At 32.9% G+C, this 21,605-nt stretch overlaps 2 protein-coding genes across 2 annotated transcripts in view; one reads left to right on the top strand and one right to left on the bottom strand.

The window, feature by feature from the left end:
* Positions 1-2,574, top strand: part of LOC111372599 (UDP-glycosyltransferase 83A1-like) — a 10,363-nt gene extending 7,789 nt beyond the window's left edge. Inside the window, exons 3-5 of the mRNA XM_022994969.1 lie at positions 3-198; positions 1,322-1,612; positions 1,854-2,574. Of these exons, the coding sequence (XP_022850737.1) occupies positions 3-198; positions 1,322-1,612; positions 1,854-2,446 (1,080 nt within the window). The 3' untranslated portion in view covers positions 2,447-2,574. The remainder of the gene's footprint in view (positions 1-2; positions 199-1,321; positions 1,613-1,853) is intronic.
* A 3,297-nt stretch (positions 2,575-5,871) lies between these two features.
* LOC111372614 (probable mitochondrial-processing peptidase subunit beta, mitochondrial) lies at positions 5,872-12,903 on the bottom strand. Its single transcript, XM_022994997.1, has 9 exons — positions 12,083-12,903; positions 10,779-10,943; positions 10,523-10,660; positions 10,294-10,445; positions 10,071-10,179; positions 9,187-9,285; positions 8,942-9,007; positions 6,484-6,591; positions 5,872-6,220 (listed from the first exon to the last, which is right to left on the bottom strand). Exons 1-9 carry the CDS (start codon positions 12,737-12,739, stop codon positions 6,134-6,136), a joined length of 1,581 nt encoding a protein of 526 aa, XP_022850765.1. The 5' UTR covers positions 12,740-12,903; the 3' UTR covers positions 5,872-6,133.
* Between the last annotated feature and the right edge of the window lie 8,702 nt (positions 12,904-21,605).

The raw sequence follows: 21,605 nt of genomic DNA, 5'->3' as shown, positions 1-21,605 counted from the left end.
TTCTTATTGAACGGATTAATGGTTCGGAAAGTGATAAAATCAGTTGTATAATTGCCGAGACCAGCTTGGGTTGGGCTATCGAGATTGCAGAGAAAATGGGAATCAAGAAAGTGGCTTTCTGGCCAGCCGCATCAGCGTTATTCGCCCAGTCCTTCAAAATTCCGAGCCTTATTGACGAAGGAATCATAGACAGTGAAGGTTATTACAGTTTTAAACATAAATTAGTCTTCACTACTTTATTCGAAACTTTGTTAATTTTTATTTTCAACATCAAGCACCTCAATTTTCCCTCTAATTTTATATTCTAAGAGCATCTTCAAGTGATTATATTTTCAAAAAGCATATTCTACATTTGAAGAGTATCTATTTATCTAGAGAGTTAAAATCTTGAATTAATCGAACAAGCACTTTATATTTAACACTTAATTTTACTACTTTTGTAAATATATTTATCATTTTTCTCTGTCTTTTATTTTAATTAGCTTTCCTCTACATTATTTTATTATTTTTCTACCTTAAAAATTGAAACGCTTTGAATACATTTAATTATAAAGTTAAAATGTTAATTCAAAAGTCTCTTCGAACATGTTTTTAAGAATTGACTCTTTAAAATAGAGAGAATATCTAATTTTTATAAAGTCTCTTGGAGATGTTCTAAAAGCAGAAAAAATTCAATTAATGGGATTTTTGCCATGTTCTCTTCCCTAGAAGATATCCCCCAAAACAATGGTGTCTATAAGCAAGTTTATCCATGAACTTAGAGCATGTTTGGCTAATCTTAAGTGATATGATGATTCTTTTCTAGCATTTAAGTTTTGCCAAACATGTTTTCGACATGCTCGTAATTGATCTTTGAATTTATAATAATTAAACTTTATAATACCACCTAATTATTCTCTAAAATTGATTCTGCAACTCCAAACTAACAGTCACTCATTTGATTTAAGGAATGCTATGGAGTATGATTGTGGATTATGGTCCTTAATTAGTTGTTCAACTCGATTGTAATTTCGATGAACAAAGTTGTTTTTAATTGAAGAGTATTCATTTTATCATGTTTGTTCATATACATTCTGGTTGATCACAACTTTCACTGTCACGCCACATAAGCATGCTATTAACTAAATCACCGTCGCCATTGGTTTCTATGGACCGAATTGACTTTAGTGAATAAATGGTAAAAATTAAAACATAGTGTCGATATTGACATTGAAGTCCACGTACCATTTCAGAATATGACTATAAGTTCAAGGGGGGATCTAAGTTTCTAAACAAAAAAATTGTATTCTATATTACTAATATTACTGAACTTTCTATACAGGAACACCAATGAAAAACCAGATAATTCAGCTTTCACAAGCGATGCCTCCCATGAAGACAACAGATTTCTTTTGGAATTGTTTCAACGATGAAGTGGGCCAGAAATTGTTCTTCAAACTCTTGGTAAAAAATATGCAGTTGGTTAAATCGTCAGACAGGTTAATTTGCAACTCATCTAATTGGTTGGAGCCTGGGACATTTGCTTCATTTCCAAACTTTTTACCCATAGGACCTCTTCTGGCAAGTAATAGGCTTGGAAACTCAGCTGGCAACTTCTGGCAACAAGACTCAGGTTTTCGAGAGACAATATTAAGCTAAAAAAATAATAAAAGAGAAGAAGAAAACATATGTTTATTTAAATTCATGCCCCTCAAAAGCTGAATTATTATTTTTTATATAAGACCTTGACTCTTGCATTTAGTTTCATAAATTAATATTCCCGTTTACTCTGATACGATGTTGAAACTTTTTATCTAAAAAACTAAGATGCAAGAATAGGGACAACATATTTATTTGAATTTTGTCTTCAACAGGTTGCCTCTTGTGGCTTGATCAACAACAACGCAATTCTGTCATATATGTTGCATTTGGAAGTTCCATGGTATTTGATCAGAATCAATTCAAAGAACTTGCTCTCAGCCTTGAACTCACCAAAAGACCATTCCTGTGGGTCGTGCGAGAAAACACAGCTGAAGATGTCGATAATGCATACCCAATAGGGTTCCGCGAAAGAGTACGTAATTGGGGGCGAATAGTGGCTTGGGCACCGCAGCAAAACGTCCTATCCCATCCTTCCATTGCCTGTTTCATTAGCCATTGTGGTTGGAATTCCACCATCGAAGGCATAAGCAATGGAGTCCCTTTTCTGTGTTGGCCGTATTTCTCGGATCAAATGTTCAATCAGAGCTACATTTGTGATTATTTGAAAATAGGATTGAAGTTGAATAAAGATGAAGGTGGAATAATTAGGCATGAAGAGATTTACAACAAACTAGAACAACTTTTGGGTGACGAAAGATTTAAAGAATTGGCGTTGGATCTTCAATCAAATGTCCTAAACAGCGTTCGAGAAGGAGGGAGCTCTTATAATAATTTCAAGGATCTCGTAGCATGGATTAAGGATTGAAAAAAAGAAGTTCTATATATTCTTCTATTATCATCACATTAACTATGTATCTTTGGCATTTATAGTATTGAGTGCAAGTTTAGTTAATCTTACCTAATTTTCAAAATAATATATTTGTGTTTATTAAATTTAAAAATGTTAGGGGCCCGTATGGCTCGAGTTTCAATTTTCAGTTTTGAGTTTTTAGTTTATTTTCAATTTTCTATTTTGATGGTCTATTTTAAGATTGTTAAAAACGCATTTAATTGGTTATTCTGAAAATTATTTCTCAAAATAAAAAATTCGAAAACGCAATTGGTTTGGAAATTTGTTTTATAAAATTTTATTCTATGAAATTTGATTATTCAATAAAAATAGAATAATTTTATGTTAATATATTATCAACTAATAAATGTCACTGTTTGGTGGATATTAAAATCAGATTTTCAATCGAATTTGATGAAATTTGATGAAATGTGGTTGAAAAATTGTTGGTCGTATGAAATTTGCGATTAAAATTAATTGTTGACTTTAACTAAAATTAAAATCTAAATTTTAATTTTTACTAAACAATGGATATATTTTAGAGTTAGCGAATCTTACAATATTTCTTTCTCATTACAAAAGTAGAACAAAAAAATTAAAAAAACAATTGAGTTAGAAATATAGAAACTAAACATAAAAATTAATGACAGGCATTGAGAATATTTTTATCTATGTTCATTTAAATATTATTAATATTTTTTATATAAATTATCATTAACAGATTGAATGATTTTTATTTTTTATAATTTTTATTTTTCCAAAAAAATTATAATTTTATATTTTTCAGAATTTTTATGTTTTATTGTTATAGAATTATTGTTTTTTATATTTTTTTAAAACTTTATTTGTTAGAAATATATATTTTAAAATTTTAAAATTTTATTTAAACAACTGTTTTGAGTGTTTTTAGAATTTTTATTGAAAACATTCAAAGCACTCTTATGTTATGAGTTTAACTTTGATTTTGAAAATGTATTTTCAAGATTATCAAACCAAACGCATTTTAAGTATTTTAAAAAATTCAAAATTGAGAACAACAAACAAAACGCGACCTTAGTTACTTATTTTGAAAGTAATTCGCTTAGTTATTTTGAAAATAATGCTTACTTTACTATCTATTATAAGTATTTTTCTTACTTATGAATAGATAATTTTAACTTTTTATATATATATATATATATAAGATTAAATTGCAATCATCCTCCCAAATTTTTTTAAAAAATGCGAATGAGTCCAAATAAATTATTAAAAGGGTAACTAGTATAAAATGTCCCTACCTTTCATTGTTATTGTGCAAAATATCCCTACGTTTCATTTTTTTGACATTTCCACCTTTATTTCATATTTTATTGCGAAAATCATCATTTTCATCCATTTTCTCAATTAAAAGATGTAAAATAACAAATATACACCCCTTTTAAATAAACAAAAATAAAGAATAAATTGCAACTATATTTGAACTAGGTGTGGATTCGAGAACGAACCCTTTTGAAGAGAAAGGGAATGATGTGATTCGCATAGAGACATGTTTGGACCGGAATTCCAGATTTTTGGGCAGTTACCTTATGCAATTATTTAGTCATTACATCCCTTTGTTAGAATCAACTTCCATGGCAACCCGTATACCTCCATCCAAGTAACTTCACAAACCCCTACACATCTCTCTGTTAGCATCAATGGCCATTCTGAGATGCCTTGATAATCCATATGTTGGTACCAGCCCCTTCATTTGTGTTTTATGCAAGCAAAATCTCCTAAGTAGATATCAAATCTGGTGGTATGTAAGATTTTCCTGATGAAGGATGATCTAACTACTGATTCAGATGGAGAGATTGATTCTCTTAATTTTCCAAAGGACGATTAATCAGAAGAAGAGGAAGCTGTCAATCCTAATAACGAATAATCTTAACCTCGTGCATTCATTGTTGGGTTCGACATTAGCCTAATTAGAACTCTTCCATTGGATAACACCAACTGCCGCTGGTAAACTAGCTGAGGCTCTAATATACTTGGAACTAATGATGTAGAAGTAGCTTTTTAAGCTAATAGTTATTACTAATATATATAAGGACGATATACTTAACATCTTATGTTAAACATCGGTGACGTGTCATATAAATTCATTGGTACACATCATCTATGTTTAATATAATATGAGCACCTGTACTTATTAAATCATTTTTTATTACAAATAACTCTATATATAATGTATAGTGTAATGAGCCTTGGTTTTACATTCATCTTTCATATATACTAGTGCATTGTTAATAACTTTCGAATTCTTGAGCAATGAAGGCAAGAGAGATTAAAAAATTGCACTGTTGGACGATGGGTACATCAGCACCCAAATTTTTGCTAGATGGTTTGCTCGAGTTAAAAAATACTTACAAGTAATAGTACCCTTTTGAATATGTACGTTTGGAGTTAATTGTTCCAATAGTCACTAAACTTAAATTCATATTTTTGATTAATTGCTAAAGTTTAAAATATCGACTTTTAGTCACTGAACTTAAACCCATATCTTTGATTGGTCACTAAAGTGTAAAATGTCGAGTTTTGATCGCTGAACTTAAGTCTATGTCTTTGATTGCTCACTGAAATTTAAAATATCGAATTTTAACCATTGAACTTTAAAAAAAAATATTGTACATTACTCACTGTAAACTCGATATTTTTAAAAATTCAACATTTATACTATTAAGTAACGTACATTATTTTTCAAAGTTCAGTAACCAAACCTAACATTTTAAACTTCAATAAACAATCGAAAACATAAACCTAAGTTCGATAACCAAAACTCGACATTTTAAACATCAATGACCAATAAAAAATATAGAACTAAGATCAGTGACCATTGAAACAATTATACTTCTTATTTTTTGTCTAGTTTACATGCATCCCTCCCAAGATGAAACTATGGGTAAATTTCATCTGCAGTCACTAAAAACTGTTCTTGTCACCATTTAGGGCAAAGATACAAATTTTTTTTCCTTTCTTTTTTTAAAACCTTTTTAATTACTGTTCTGCAAATAAAATGATACCTTGTAATCAGTTTCCGGCAAAAAGCGGTTCCATCCGAAAAATAGGGAAACGAAGAGAGAATGATACTTAGGAGGCTTCGACTGGCACTAAATGCTTCAGTACGTTGGCTACTACCCTTATTTTCTGGTAACATTAAAGAGTAACTTTCTTTGCACAAATAAACAAAAACCAGATACCAAAGAAAAAAAAGCTCATATTTGATATATATTCTTTAAAACTCATTTTTCCTTCAAGTTCATCATCAACAACATATTCTCCCAATAAAATAATTTCACACGTGAACCCATCATTTCCTTGCTTAGCACTTTCTCCAAAAAAAAAAAAAAATCACTTCTTACAAAATACATCCTAAAAAAATATACATCAAACAGGCTCAATACTATAACCGTGTCAAGTATCCACCTTCATTACGTTCACCGGTGCCATCATATTAAAAAATTGGTACATTCAGTATATATTTCACCAAAATCACTGAATACAACGGCTCAATTATTTTAACCAGTTGGAGTGTTAAAAAAAGCGAAAGCAAAAGCAAATAGGTTAAGTGATGGAGCATAATGAGGATTGACTCGGCCAAAAATAAAGAAAACAAATAATTAAAAATGTGATCTCAAAGAAAAACTAGTAACGAAGCCAGTAGGTCCTGCGCCTGAACCAGTTGTAGTCGGGTAAGCCCTGGACGGGACCCATAGCAGTAATAGCAACATCCTACACAAGCAACATGGTAAAAGCAGCAGTATGAAAAGCTATGAACATATTGAGAATTAGTAGATTGTCTACTCATAACTCTCAGTTTAAGCTCTATAGCACATAGATCGCGTTTCTCTGCTTAAAAGTTTAACTTTTCTAGAGTAAGTTTACTCACTTCAAAAAGAAGTTTTTATAACAGAAGCGGTAACTTAAAAAACCACGGTATGCAAAAGATGTATTAAACAGTAAAAATGCTTTAGAATGAAATTATTCCATCTTACTCTGTCAAAGATAAATCGGTTTGCAACGCGTTTGACTGTACTTGCATCTACAGAATCTATCCTGGCAAACAATTCAGCAAATGGTATCCTTCTACCATAAGTAAGCAGCTGCAAGCACAAAGAAATAAATTAGAAAAAGAAAAAGTGGGAAACAGTAATTAGTTACAACAAGTCACGTGAATAAATTAATGTATCAGCCAAATCCAATTGAAAGAAGTCAATTTCTCCCGTTGAAAGACGAGCCTTTTGGTAGATCATTCCTAGATTTTATCTTCCCCAATAGACCATGAGAATCTTACCCACAAAACAAGATCCTAAACAAATATCATTCAACTTGTACAAGAATTATCATGTAGGAGCCATTGCTGTCCAACAAGGTCGTAAAAGTTCGCCTTTCAGAAAACTACTACAATCAAAGCTCTAATAAATTCAAAAAGGAAATCATCTCTAATTGATAGTTTTTTTCTGGAAAAAAAACCTTTGTTCCACATCCCAAAACAAATTTTTCTAGGACCTAATAACTCATATTTCATTTCAAATAATCCTTAGACAGGTATTAGAATGGAATATTGAAACTTGAAGTTACTTTGTCCTGCTGGGTAATTTGCTTTGCGCATGGGTAGATAGACATATTCATATGCCAACCTTGAAGTGAAATACAAATACTATTTACTAACATAATAGAATATAAAAGGAATTGAGGGCGAAATTAGATAAAATTCAAACATAATTCCATCCAAAATAAAGTGATGTTGTTTAGCTACTTGACTAATTTTATGATCTTCCAATATTTGACCAAGGAAAAGAAAGAAATCACTTGGGCAAAGATTCACTCCTCTCTATTAAATCATACTTTTTCCATTTTTCCTTGAGTAAAATTTACATACGAAAAAGATGTTATCAGCTTTTTCAGAACAGGGGCTAACTTCAGCATAAACTAATTCTTTTAAGGGCCAAAAAATGGAGATAATATTTTTGGTAACTTATCTTTTTGGACTCAAGGACTAGTGATATGTAACCATCCATTTTTCAGGTTTTACAGGACATGAAACATTATAAAAATATAGATGGCAATAAAAATAAGCTTTGTACAGAACACGTGAATGCAAATGGTTGTTTTTGAGCATTGGAAGTGTGAAATATTACAAGTTACAACTGCCAGATCTGATAATTAATAATTGTTTGATCTTCAAGATAAGTTTTTCATAGAAAGTCAATGGAATTGAACTTTCCCATCACACTCACCAACGTGTTTAGCTACAGAATATCATACAGAATACCTGGATAACTAACATACCATTGACAGTGTCCAAGTGTGATAGCTAATCAAATCTTCTCATATGTTTTCCTAGAAATTCAAGGCAAACTCAGGACTCGCCGGAAAAAAGTGGGATACACAAAGGTTGGGGACTGATGCATGTCAATATGCAGACTGATGAAGGCCGGCCTAAAAACAAGAGGTAAAAATAACCAGTGTTCTGTCTAGTTTCTTGTGTTTTTTACAAAATAATCTTCAGAATTTGTAGTCATGGTTTAGATGCTTTTATTTGACAACTGAGTTAGTATACTTAGATCAACTCTCTGTCTCAATTGGAAGGGAAGTTCTTTGGAGACTATAAATACACCTTTATGCTTCTTTAATTACACACAGACATAGTTATTTAGTTATACAGGACTTCTGAAGCATTCTTGAAAGAGATGTTCCTGTAGAGTCCATTAATATATCCCTATTCTTTAATCAATCAGAGAGATGATCATTGAGTTTTACAGAGCTTCGGAAGCATTCCTGATATTGGATTATACAATCTAACCATTAGTGTGATGTCAGGAAATTCTAGGTATGATTCCAAGTTTTCTATCTCACCTCTTCTTTAGTTATCATCATGAAAAACCACAATAACTCAAGGTTGTCCTGCACAGTATACACATCAGGCAACTTGAAGTATTACTTTGCGATGCACAGGGGCAGTCATGCAAACTATGGTGCCATACCTCATGAGCACCAGTACAAAAAGCATCGATGCTTTAGGTGAGAGAAATAAAAATAACATACTTAGAAGATATTTAGCTACAGTAGCCACTTTGTATCTTGAGCCAAATTCAGTATAAACAGGAGAGCACGTCTCACTACACCCATTTTCCAACAGAAGTTTCATCCTCAGAGTTCCCACCATTACTAAGACCCTTCCCCGCGGAGAGGAAAAAGGGAAATAGAAAAGGAAACCAAGTTATGAACAAAAAAAGAGATATACTAAAATCCTCTCATAAACACTGAACCATATTCAAAACTCACCAAAAAAATAAGTACAAACAAAAATTGTGGAAGAAAAAGAAAAATGCGGAGAACCAGATTCAAAATATTCTAAAGCAAAGTTATTGATTAATAAAACAAAGAGCATATATAGTAATGTTAGCATGTTTATCAGGCAATATTTCAGTTTTGGTAGATGAATTATACCTGGCGCCCAATATCTTCTGCTACAGGACTAGTTCCATCAATGTGAAGCATCAGAGAAGACTTCAACTGTAGCAGTAATAACAAAAAGGGAAAAAAAACAAACAACTATTTCAGTTGAAAACGATAGTTTGTACAACTTGCATATGCTACTAGAAAAAATTAGATAGTTAAATGTGTTCTCAAGGAACCTTTTCAGCATACGCAGATCAACTTGATATCATGACCATTGATGAACCGACATTTACCTGATTACAAGCACGGATCACATCAGCCTCTGATACTCGATAGCATAGCTTGCTGATCTCATACATAATTGCATAGGCTAAATCGTCCAAGCAATCAGGCTGTCAAAAAATTTAGACATTAGTAACTTGACTGATAGAATCATAGAATTAATTTCTTTTGTTACTCAACTACTATCACATTAAAAAGTACAAAATAACAAAGCACCAAGAAATTGCAATTACAAGTCAGCATAAACTTGACATCACACGCAAAGTTAATGAGTAAATTAAAGACAATGTCACTTTGCTATACCTTCGGAACATAAACAATACACATCTTCGTGCAACTGTCAGGAAATATAGCCCTTGTTTGGTTTTGATAAAAATCATATGTTTATTAGATTTTGATAAAAGTTGATGAAATGTGGATTAAGAAGTTGATAAAATTTGTAGATCTCATGAAATGTGGTTGAAAATGATTTTCGAAAAAAATTAGTTTTAAAAAGTGGGGGTCAAAAGGGGGCATAATTTTAACATCCAACATGAGTGGAACATAACTGTAGGTCAAGATTGTCTCCATAATCAAATGACTTAAGTATAATCACGACAATCAACAAAGGGAAAACTTTCCCGTTTGGGCTTTCATAGTAGGGAATTGGGGGAGTGGGGGTTTGACATGGCTGGTGGCTTTTTTTAATTAATTTTAGCCCTCGTTTGGTAAAAATTAAAATCTAGATTTTAATCTAAGTCAAAGTCTACAATTAATTTTAACTACATATTTTATGAGATCACAAATTTCAACCACACATTTCATCAACTTTTATCAAAGTCTATTTAATCCCTATCAAACAGCGCTTAATCACGAGTTTTTTACCCTTTAATTTATCTTTAAAGTGAGAGCCCACCTTAGCAACAGCATAAACACCAAACAAACCAGTGTCTTTGTAGTTAGTATTAAAAGCCATCATGCTTTCAGCTATTTCATTGATGCCAACCCTCTGTGCAAGCTCAGAACTGCAGAATGATTTAAAATCCAATCAATGATTCAATATGGTTATGCACTAAAATCAGGGGTATCATACAATTAAATTACATGAACTCTACAATATAATTTGAAAAAAAACTAACCCCATATGCTTTCCACCACCAGCATTTTTATTCCAGGAACCCAACATCGACTGCATGACCATTAAGGCAATGGAATCTGGATCCGACCAAGATGCCCCTTCAAAAGCAACAGCAAATTGCGCGAGAGGAATGTCATCATCAAGCATCCTAACCTGATTTTTCCACGAGATCGCGATAATGAGAACATAACCCTTGGAGACCATCAAACACCTGAACAAAATAAGGATACCTCTGAGCCTGTGAAGATTGCGGGTTGTTTAGCAACTAACTCAGATGCTGTTGTTGGATCTGTCGATAGCTTCGTAAACAATTTTTTCACTTGCTCAACAATATCTTCGTGCTTGACAGCACCAGAGGCAGCAATCACCTATGATAAAAGCCACAGAGAAAACTTCAATAATTGATCAGCAGCGAAAAACCAGTTGTGTAAGGCATATATACAACCACCTAACAAACTAGCTGGACTAATATGGAAAAAGACCTACCATCCTGGGTGCAGTATAGTGTGTTGATATGTAGTTTCGCAAATGCTCTTTGCCAATTGTCTTGATATTATCAGCAGGTCCAAGAATTGTTCTACCCAGGGGCGTGTATTGGAATGCAGTGGCGTGTAGATGGTCGAATATAACTTCTTCTGTCTGACCTTCAACCTACAATAATCATGAACAAACAAATAGAGCAACTCAGGGCTGACAAGAAGCATGAGAAATTTAAACCAGTGCACCATAATCGAGAGAATTTTGACCATCCTTTTGGAGACCACAAACTAAAGTTATGAGAAATAAATAATTCTCCAAATAGAATGCATATCAAAATTCATATTAAATGATTATTTCTCAGGACTAACTGCTAGGATCTATTGTAATGACAAACAAGACTCCCTCTCTAACAGGTGGAAACCTTTAGAACAAATTATAATAAGGAAAATATCCATGGCTTCTTGAGTACATGCATGCCACAAGTCATGTTAAAACCTTAATGTACCATATGTAGTCTGTGTCGCCTTGAAAAGTCAAATGGGGAATATCGAGTTTAAGAAAATATCTAAACTTTTGGCTAGAGAAAACATCTCTTTGCATTACACAAAAAATATATTTCAACTTTTGGCAACAGCCGGCCTGATGTGACACTTCTGAAATATTATCAAATTTAAGATGCCCTAATCTTCAATATTTTCATTGGTATATAGATGTTTATAAGTAAAGTTACACTACGGATCAGTAGTATGATTTCGGAATGTCTATCTTAATTGGCTGACCACTATTAGGCAACAAAATCAACGTTTGTTTATTATGATAATAACACTAAAAACCCTCCTTTTTATTTCCAACAAAAAATTCGACTCTTTCACAAATGAATAGTATTTCATATTTCCATACTATCTTTTCCTGCCCTTTTAATTCGGATCCAAAAGAAGCCATCATGTATCAACCTAATGATACAACAGATAGAAAAATTAATCAACAGAAGTTACATTCATTGTGGTAAAAAAATTGTGAAGAAATTACATTAGTTATCCAAAAGGCACAAGATTCAATTGAAAGGCACAAAATTTATCCAACAAAGTAGAAGAAACTAGGAAGAAGACATAGTACTTAGAAAAACTAATCAAGAAGACAGTTATCTATCAAACACAAAATTCAATCACGGAGCAACAATCTTTGTCCACCAAACGCGAATTCAACCAAAAAGCCACAATCTTTACCAATTAAACATAAAAATACTCAAAATCACAACACAACAGAAGACATAAATGTGAACCTAAAATGAAAAATAATTATATCAATACCTCCTCCATCTCTCTGAGAATAACATCTCGCTCCCGGTTAATCCGGTTCTCCTCAAACTTCGAATTCTGCAGAATATCCGAAAGAATATCCAGTGCCTGCGGCACGTTCTTATCCATCACTTTAGCATAATAAGTAGTCTGCTCTCTGGAAGTATAGGCATTCAAATGTCCACCCATATTCTCAATCTCCTCCTCCAGCCCCCTTGCAGACCGCCTCTCAGTCCCTTTAAATATCATATGCTCCAGGAAATGAGCAGTCCCATTAGTCTCCTCGGTCTCGAAACGCGACCCAGCATCAATAAACACTCCAACGGTTGCAGTTCGTGAGGACAGAGTGGACTCGGTAGCAACTCGAAGGCCATTGGGGAGAGTGGTGATCCGGGTTAATGGAGCGGATAGGATTTCGGTGTGAGAAGCTAAGGATGGGTGCGGAGAGTTGTGTTGTAGGAATCGCGGGTCCGGAGATTCGAGTTGCTTGATCTTTTCCTTGACAGATTCGGCTAGTCTGTCATAGATCATGGCGGTTGGGGGAGGCGGGGAGGGGAGTAAGGGAGAGGTAGCTGAGGCGACGGCCGTGGAGTGGGAGCGCACGGCCGTGAGTGCATGAGTCGGATTTCGAGAGCGGCGGGCGGCGGTTAAGAGGTGGCGGATCACCATCGGTGGTGGTGCGCCTGTGTTCGTTAAGCCTAGGGTTTGGATTTGCTTGGGTCGGAGAGAAATGAGTGTGCCGCTTTTTACTGTATTGCAGAGAGGACTGATTTCTATTCTACCATAGAAACGGCAACGTTTCGATCTCAAGTTTACGAATTTTAAATTGAACTATCGGTCCCCCAATCTATTTGAGTGTTGCCAGCCGACTCGTGTGAGGCCAAAAATGGCTATGTGATTATACGGCAGGCGGCAGCTTGTACAGAAGCAAACTAAACTGCTTTGCCTCCAAGATGCAACATCTTTGCAAGTAGCTATATAGCTGACTGCTGTCCCCAGGGCACATCTCCAAGTGATAAAAAGGGAGGGTGGGAAAATCTAACTTTGCTTAACGGTACCGCGTCGAGGGTTCGAATCTTGAAATATAAATTTGGCTCTTGAATAAGTGCAAGTGTACAAGCAGCCTTCCACCGTGTACCCTTGGAGGCATAACCTGCGATTTACCTCCCTCACGATACTCCAGGGAGGTGGGGGACCCATAAAGTTGGGGTTCAACCTTTTTTATATATCTGACTGCTAGCATGTAGCTGCTGACAACTACACTAGTTTTGATTGAATTTCAAATTTTGTGAATGGCCAATTTTTTATTTTTTTTATTTATTTATTTGGCTATAAACAGGAAGGTAAAATTTTGGATTCGTGATCCACTTCACTCAACAATATTTTAATTTACAGTATTCTATTTTTCAATGCTACTCTCCAACTTCTTCGCTTCGATATTTAGTTTCTTTTACTATAAATTTTTCAATTTTAAGTGTTCCAAATTTCATAAATATCAATGAATTTCGCTAGCGAAGAAGGTAAGCAATTAAAGGTAGTTCGAGTACTCCATCCGACTACGATACATTTAAAAATGTTCCAATTGACTGGAGGATATTCAACAAGAAGAAATACTCGAAATTAAAAGGTTAAAGAAAAAATCAAATGACTGCTGTCAACGTATGACACGAAAAAATATTAGTATTCAAAATGGAATGGATATTTAGAAAGCATATAGCAATTATTGTGATAAGGAACTTAGTTGGAAGCCCGTTTAAGCACGTCTCATTTAAAATAGACACATAGTAAGGACTTGCAAATCGAAAACAAACAGACTGAACTTGTGCTCGGCGGTTTTGGTTCTACTATTTTCACATTCGTATATTCACAAGAAAGATAGCGCGAAGGAATGTCTGCATACTAAAAGTCCAAGAATGACTAACCAAAATGGAGTAAATTGGTTTTTAAAACTTTTAAAAAAATTAATTCTAGATTTAAACTTGTATGATAGCAAATGAGACAATTAATAAATATGCATATATACGAAAGCAAGTAAAGACTAAAAAGGTAAATTCGAATAATAACCGCAATATAAAAGCAATAAGTAAAAGGGAGACAAGATGCAAACGATATAGAGGTTCAATCCAAAGTAATGATCTACATCCTCCGTTAACAGGCTCTCCGACACGAGCAATGCATTTTCACTATGTTGATTAACTTGTGGTGCAATCCAACATTTTACAACGCTTTCGATGACTTACAAACAAGGATCGTCAATCCTTATACAATAATGAGTTGTACGAGACCTCAACATGACCCACACTATTGAACTTTACGATACCGCAATATAACAGACATAGTGACTTACAACAAGGAGCATCAATCCTTATACAATGTTAATCTTTACGGGATTTCAACACGACGCACACTTTTTCAAAGTGATTTTACAATGAAATCATCTCTTAATAAATAATACAAAACAAACTAACTACTAGGAGAGGCTAACACTTCAATGAATAGTAATAAATGATAGCTCAAATGTTAGATAAAAAACTTTGATGAATATGATAATTAAAATTTAGATTCCATCAATCAAAATGTTTCAATGAGAAGATTATGAATAAATAAATGCAATGTCAGTTCAAAAAAAATCTTCTCAACAAATATCTCTTTTTAAATGAATGATTGTAATAAGTTAAGTACTAAGAAAAATAAGAAACTTTTATGAATATGATGATTTTACAAATTTGATTTAATCAATTAAAGTTTTTGCTATAAAGAAGTAGAAAAGATTATGTAACATAGGTGCAAACACCTTCAAAAATATATCTCTTTCTTAAGATTGATATAAATAAGTTAAGAACGAAGAGAAATGAAAAATTTTGACGAGAGAAATTGATTCAAGAAGTTTGATTCAACAGTCGAAGTTTTTGCTATAAAAAAATAAATGAAATAAAAATAAAAAATGTAAACTCAAAGAAATTTTTTCACAAATATATTTCACAAGGAAGCTCTCTTCATGGTTGTTGTGATGAATGAAAGTGAAGACTGAAGTAGAATTTATAGCAATCAAAACGAAAAGTTTTGCCCAACGGGACGTCCGCTTGTAAACCGGACGACCAAATTAGCTATTACGCGTCAAAAGTCAGAATTGTTAAAAAATCTGACCATTGGCGACCTATGCGTTTAGTTGACCGTTGACCTTTTTTTTAGATTTGTGATCTAAATTCAAGTATGACTTTGAAAAATCAATCTTACTTTAGATTAAAATATTGTATGCAAGTGATAGTAAAAATAACTTTTCGTGCACAAAATGATTTTTGAGTTATTATCATCATTACTAAATATCAATGTGTTATACATTTACATATAATCTAAAAGACCTAGTCTTTGATTTTGCTTCGAAATTTTTTTCCTATTTGGCTCTTGAATTTCTCGTCTTGATATTTCTTTGATGTCGTTTCTCATGCTCTTGATCTTAATCTTTCTTAGCATTTATCTTTTAAGCTCCCGTCTCAAATGATTTGACTTGAATGCTTAACTTTCACTTTAATCTTCATTTCAAGTCAGATATAATGCTTGATTGATTTTAATATTGAACTGTCTCATTCAAAATAAATTGTTAGAAATAATATTAATCTTGTTTGTTATTATCAAAACATTGGAGATGAAGTCGACCATATGTCAACACATACGTGATGCCGCTTATAGTGACAGACTTTATTCACTTTGCTTGACTCATGCAAAACTATCTCCAATCCAGGATTATTACATTTAGATTAGTAGAATATCCGCATAAAGCCACTAACATGTTCATGGTTTTAAAAGATATTATACAAGAATTTAGTATGCAAGAAATGGTTCAATTTTTTTTTTTTTTACAATGCATGTTTCTCTTATTTTAAAACACTTTTCTACATTGCACAAACATTTAATAAATAAATATAGGACTATGCTAATTTTTGTTGATACAATCTTTTCTTTGGAGTTTAAAATTTCAAAAATATTGGGAAGAGTTGTCCTCTTTATTTCTTTTAACTTCGATGATGTACCCTCGAGTTAATTTAACTGGCACAAAAGCTATTATAAAGGAAGTTTCAAATTATATGAATGTGAAATTATTACATGTACATATAGAATCTTTATTATGTAAAATGTACAACTATTGTGCTGAAAATGATGTGAGAGCAGTTCTGGATTGCAAAGTACCGTTTTAAGAAAATACTAAAAGAATTCTGATGATATATGGAATTTTTTTAACACTAACACAAGTACTCCATTATTTAATTCTAGTTCATTCATATCTAGAGCGATAGATGTTTTTGTGGTATAGATGTTGAAACTCCCTCTAAGTTAGCCAGGTATATGTGTGTGGATATTCGTAGTGTGTAACAACAAAGACAATTGAAGAATTTGTTCTTCAACCTTGGTAGAGGTGTAACGAAAGATAGTATCCATTGTATCAAAAATTGTACGTAATTTACTAACTCCTTTAATGTCTAGCAGCATTGGAAGCTGCATTTAGTTTAGGTGATAGGGTTTTGTCAGATGAACAATCAAGTCTAAAAGAAGACATATTGGAGACTATAATATGCTTGAGGGATTGGAAATGTGTGGAATTAAGTCTTCAAGAACAAGCTGACAATATAATGGCTGAGGCGTTGCAGCAGATCAAGGATAGAATATTGTAAGTTTTTAAATTAATTTGATGACTAAATTACATGATTTTTAAATTCATTTATTTGAGAAAAATTGTACACGAAATATTTTATTAGTATATATTTTTAACTCCACTTATATTAAATGTAGTCAGCGCCAATAAGCTAAGTATCCCAACAAACATTAAGACTACATAATAATAAAACCTTCTTTTTCTTGACAAAATTGACACAAAGATTATCAACTTGCTCTCGTTTTTTAAGAAAAAATTTATAGAATGTAATGATTAAACAACACTTGACCTATGCACATTGAATTTTTACTATTTCGCAACATTTGCACAATAATTGTAATATTTTCCTACAAATGGAGAAAAGGGTTCAATTAAGTCCACTGTAGGGTAGAGGTGGATACTTCATGTTCGTGTGAAACCCACAAGTGTACGGGATTGTTAACAAGTAATAAATTTAGTGAGTTACGAATATCGTCACACAAGGAATAAAATTTAATTGAGTATACTAGTATTTAATTAGATTCAAAGTAAACAAATAAAAATGATTTTTGTGATTTTTAATTATTCTACTTTAATCTACAAAAACGTGTAAAATGCGGATTTAATATGTATATGGGAAGAGTGTATTAAATTACGAATCCACCTATTATCATCTATTCCAATTATTGACTACGTAACTAGTTTCGTTCTTGTATTCTTGATAATCGATAATTCTATTGTAATTAATTCTCTTTTTCATGACAAATTAAATATATCCTAATCACGACCCGAATATATTCCTAGTGCGAATTCATATGAATAGAATGCATTCAATTTCACAATTATCTTAGAGATTGTACATGTGATAAATATTATTCCTAAAATTTATTGCACATATGTTAATCAAGCAGTGTTCTAAACTTATTGTGAGATTCTCAATACTGCAACAAGAAACCACATATTTAATTGGTGATCAAATAATAAAATTAAGCATGCAAGATTAATCAAGAGTTGCAAGAATTTAACTAAACCACGTATCTCGAATTAAGAATAAATAATAACGGGTTTTATCTTCATCCAATACATGAGAAAAATTAGCCTAGCATATTGTTGGAATTAAACACATAACATTGGAAAGACATTATCGAGAAATTGACGGAACGTAATTAAATCTCCACTTTTTCTTTGCTCCCGAACGTGGATATGTGTCTCTTCCTAAGGAGCCACCTTGTTTACTTGAACGGCACCACCAATTTGTTTCTAATTTTCAGTTGGTTGGCTTCTTCTATGTATATAAAATTCCCACAAGTAGCCCACGTGAATTTGTGTGTCAATAAAAGTCCAATTCAGCTCCAACTGAAGCCCAATTAATCAATTATTTTTCTCCAAGTCTTCAACTTTCAAAGTATGAAATTTGATCTCCAAACTTTGCATCAAATAGCCAATTGATCCTTCATCCTTTTCCAATTCTTCAAACGAGTCCAAAACTAAAAACAAAATAAAATTAACCCAAATTAAATAGAAATTAATAAATTGATGACATAAAAATTTAATAATACTACTTAAATAAGCGCACAAATTGCACTTATCAAATGCTCCCAAACTTAACATTTGTTTGTCCTCGAATAAAACTAAGCAAAAATATTTGGTGGACATCCTAACTTTTTATCTCAGGATTTTAGATCACGAAATTAAATCTACGAACTGCTTCAAAGTCACAATACCAAACTAATATCCACCTTTTCTATGCAAAATCGACGCGTGTGTGTGAGGAACTAAGTTGACATTAATGACTTCACAAGTTGATCAAATTCTCGACCCTCTATGGTCAAATATATGCTTTCATCTCTTATAAAATTCAAATACCCCCAAACTTATTCTTTTTCACTATTTTCCCAACGTGTGATCTAAGATTGAATTTTTCATTACTGTTTTCATCCTCTCCAATTCAGTAGACGTCACTGATTGCAAGTCAACAGATTAATGAATAAGGATTCTCCAATTATTTGATTGATTCGATCGTTAAGACTCAACCACGCTAATTATCCCTCATCAAAAGTCAAATTTACTCGAACAAGTATTGTGACTTAACAAGGCAATAAGTGCTTTTGTTTTTGTCATGCACTTGTTTTTTTTCTGATTTTCAAAAAATTTATTTTTATTTTTTTGCACTTTCCCTTAAACTTTCTAGATGACCCATGTAACAAACTTTAGACCGATAACTTTTAAGTCAAATGATTTTAGGGCATCAGGTTTTCAAATACCCTTACAGGCTTAATAACTCAAGTTAAAAAGGTTTCAACGAGAACAAATTTTTTTCAAGTGCAACTTCATCTCTGATTGATTTCTAAATGATTCCTATAGCGAGATTTAGGCCAGTGACTTGAATTTAAGGTACTGGGTTTTAAAATATCCTTGCAGGCTTAATTACTCGAGTCATAAAAGCTTCAGAGAGAAATTTTAAATTTTGAAATATATGCCTTGATCAGTGCAATATCCCTTATCACACACCTATTCAAGCAAACCGACCTTCAATTTACGACTGTCACCTAATTTTATTTTGTTAATCTCAAACAATCCACACAAACTTTTTCACACGAGAAATCCACATTCACATCTGTATCTTCTTACAACAGTAAGATCTCCCTAAATTGTGCTAAATTTGGTCTAAGAATAAATAATTAGTATGATTTGGATAAAGCATCTATGTCCAACTAACTCAATCTATCAAGTGTAGAATCAACTTAGTTCATCACAATATCAAACTCAGTTCTAGTGCGCATATAATATCAAGTTTTGCAAGTTCAAACTTCAATTAGTCTAGCATGATCCCTATCCACAATTCATAAATCAAGACAAATCTCAAATTTAATCATTATTGTCAGTCAAACTGTCTAACGGACACAAGCACGCAACCAAAAATAAAAAATTTTACGATTTTTTTTTTAACTTACCACATAAAAACAATTTTTTTTCTTTTTAAATGAACATACAAAAACTAATGCACAAAAGACATACAAAAACCAAAAATTCAAAGTTTTTCCCATCCTCAAACTTAAACTTGACATTGTTCTCAATGTTTTAAAGCATAATTAAGAATGTAAGAGGATATGAAAGAAAAGGACGAAGGTACTCCCCAAAATTTTCTGGTGAGTTTGGAAGGGACTTTGCGTGGCGGCTAGACAATCTTTCTCATCATGTTTTCCCCTTAGTCTATGTTGGTTTGAGTGTTCCAAGACTCATGTTCCTGTATATGACAATCAAATCAAACATTAGAGATCAAATAACCTAGAACATGTGTTATTTAGCTCAAACACTCAAAATAACCAACATTAAACTTAAAGGTCTAAGTGGAAACACGATAGGATGAAGATACCCTCTAAATTTAAATGTGCATAAATCTAATACAAACTAATAACCAAAACAAGTCTATATGCAATGCGATGCAGAAAGCAAAATAAATAAATGACAATGAAATTGGGTTGCCTTCCAATAATCACTTATTTTATAGTCTTCAGCTAGACTTTGTTGTTTTGGCTATTCATGGTGGTTTGAAAAGAGAATTTTAAGCTCTGCATTTTATGCACTGATTGCAATTCCTTTTTTCATCTTTCATCCTTCACACAATTAAGTTTTCATCGTTGTCCTTACCAACAATTTCACCTTCATTTGACTTGCCTTCGTAGCTTTCCCAATAATCAACTTGTTGACAATCCACAAAGTATGATGGTTGCTTAATCGGATTCTCCATGGTGAAACTCTATTGCTTATACTTCCCTCTCAAGTCTATCTCGTTAGTATCAAAATCTAGCAAGGCTCGGCTTGTAGACAAGAATGGTCTCCCCATGATTATTGGCATCTGATATGCCTCTTCTATGTCGAGAACGATGAAGTCAACTGAAAAAATAAACTCTCCCGCCTTGATAAGCATGTCTTCGACTATTCCGTAGGGGTGTTTCAGTGATCGATCTGCCAGCTAAAGGATGATAGAAGCTGCCTTAAGATCTCCTAATCCCAGTATGAATTAATTAAAAAATTTATATCATTTAAATTTCCTATGGAGCAAGGTAGAGTGAAACTCCCTAGATCTTTAAGTTTGGGAGGGATCCTGTGCTAGATGATCATGTTGCACTCTTCAGATTGTGCTATTGTTTCATGTTCTAGCAGCTTTCTCTTCTTGGTTAACATCTCCTTAAAAAACTTAGCATAATTTGGCATTTGTAAAATAGTGTCAATAAAAGGAATGTTGATGTGAAGTTGTCCGACGGTGTTCAAGAAATTCTTGAATTGTTTGTCCAGTTTATTGTTCAGCAACCATTGAGGGAATGGAACTAAAGGTGTTTGTTTATTGCCAAGAATGGTTGCCTTGACCTGTGGATTGTTCGACTGCTCTTCTTGATTAACATTTGATGATTTTTCAGACTGACCCACTTGTTTTTCCTTCAACATAGGTACTCAATTCTCTTCAGTCCCCTTTTTCTTCATTATGATTTTTGGCAGCTGAACTTTGCTTCTCGTTGTGATAGTCTGGACTTGTTCATTTTTAGGTTGTCTTTGAAGCCTTTGAAGGAATGGGATAGGCGGCACATAAGCTCGAACAGGTGTAGCAGGCTTGATCGATGGTGTCTCGATAGTTGCATAATTTACAGCTTCAACGGCTAATACCTGCTCTTTTGGGTTCTTTTCTGTATCGCTTGGTAAGGTACCCTATGGTCTGTTGGCTAATCCAGCTGCTATCTATCCCACCTGTTTCTCTAAGTTATGTATAGATGCTTGCTGATTCTGTATCATCGTCTCAGTCTTGATGATGTATTTGACAAATAGATTCTCTAATGATTGCCTCTTTTCTTTTTATTGCTCAATCGCTGTTGGATTGCCCCTTATCTGATTTACTTGAATTGAATT

This window comes from Olea europaea, unplaced genomic scaffold (genome assembly GCF_002742605.1).
Source record: "Olea europaea var. sylvestris unplaced genomic scaffold, O_europaea_v1 scaffold1016, whole genome shotgun sequence".
Lineage (NCBI taxonomy): Eukaryota > Viridiplantae > Streptophyta > Magnoliopsida > Lamiales > Oleaceae > Olea > Olea europaea.
This window is presented reverse-complemented; position numbering and strand designations above follow the sequence as displayed.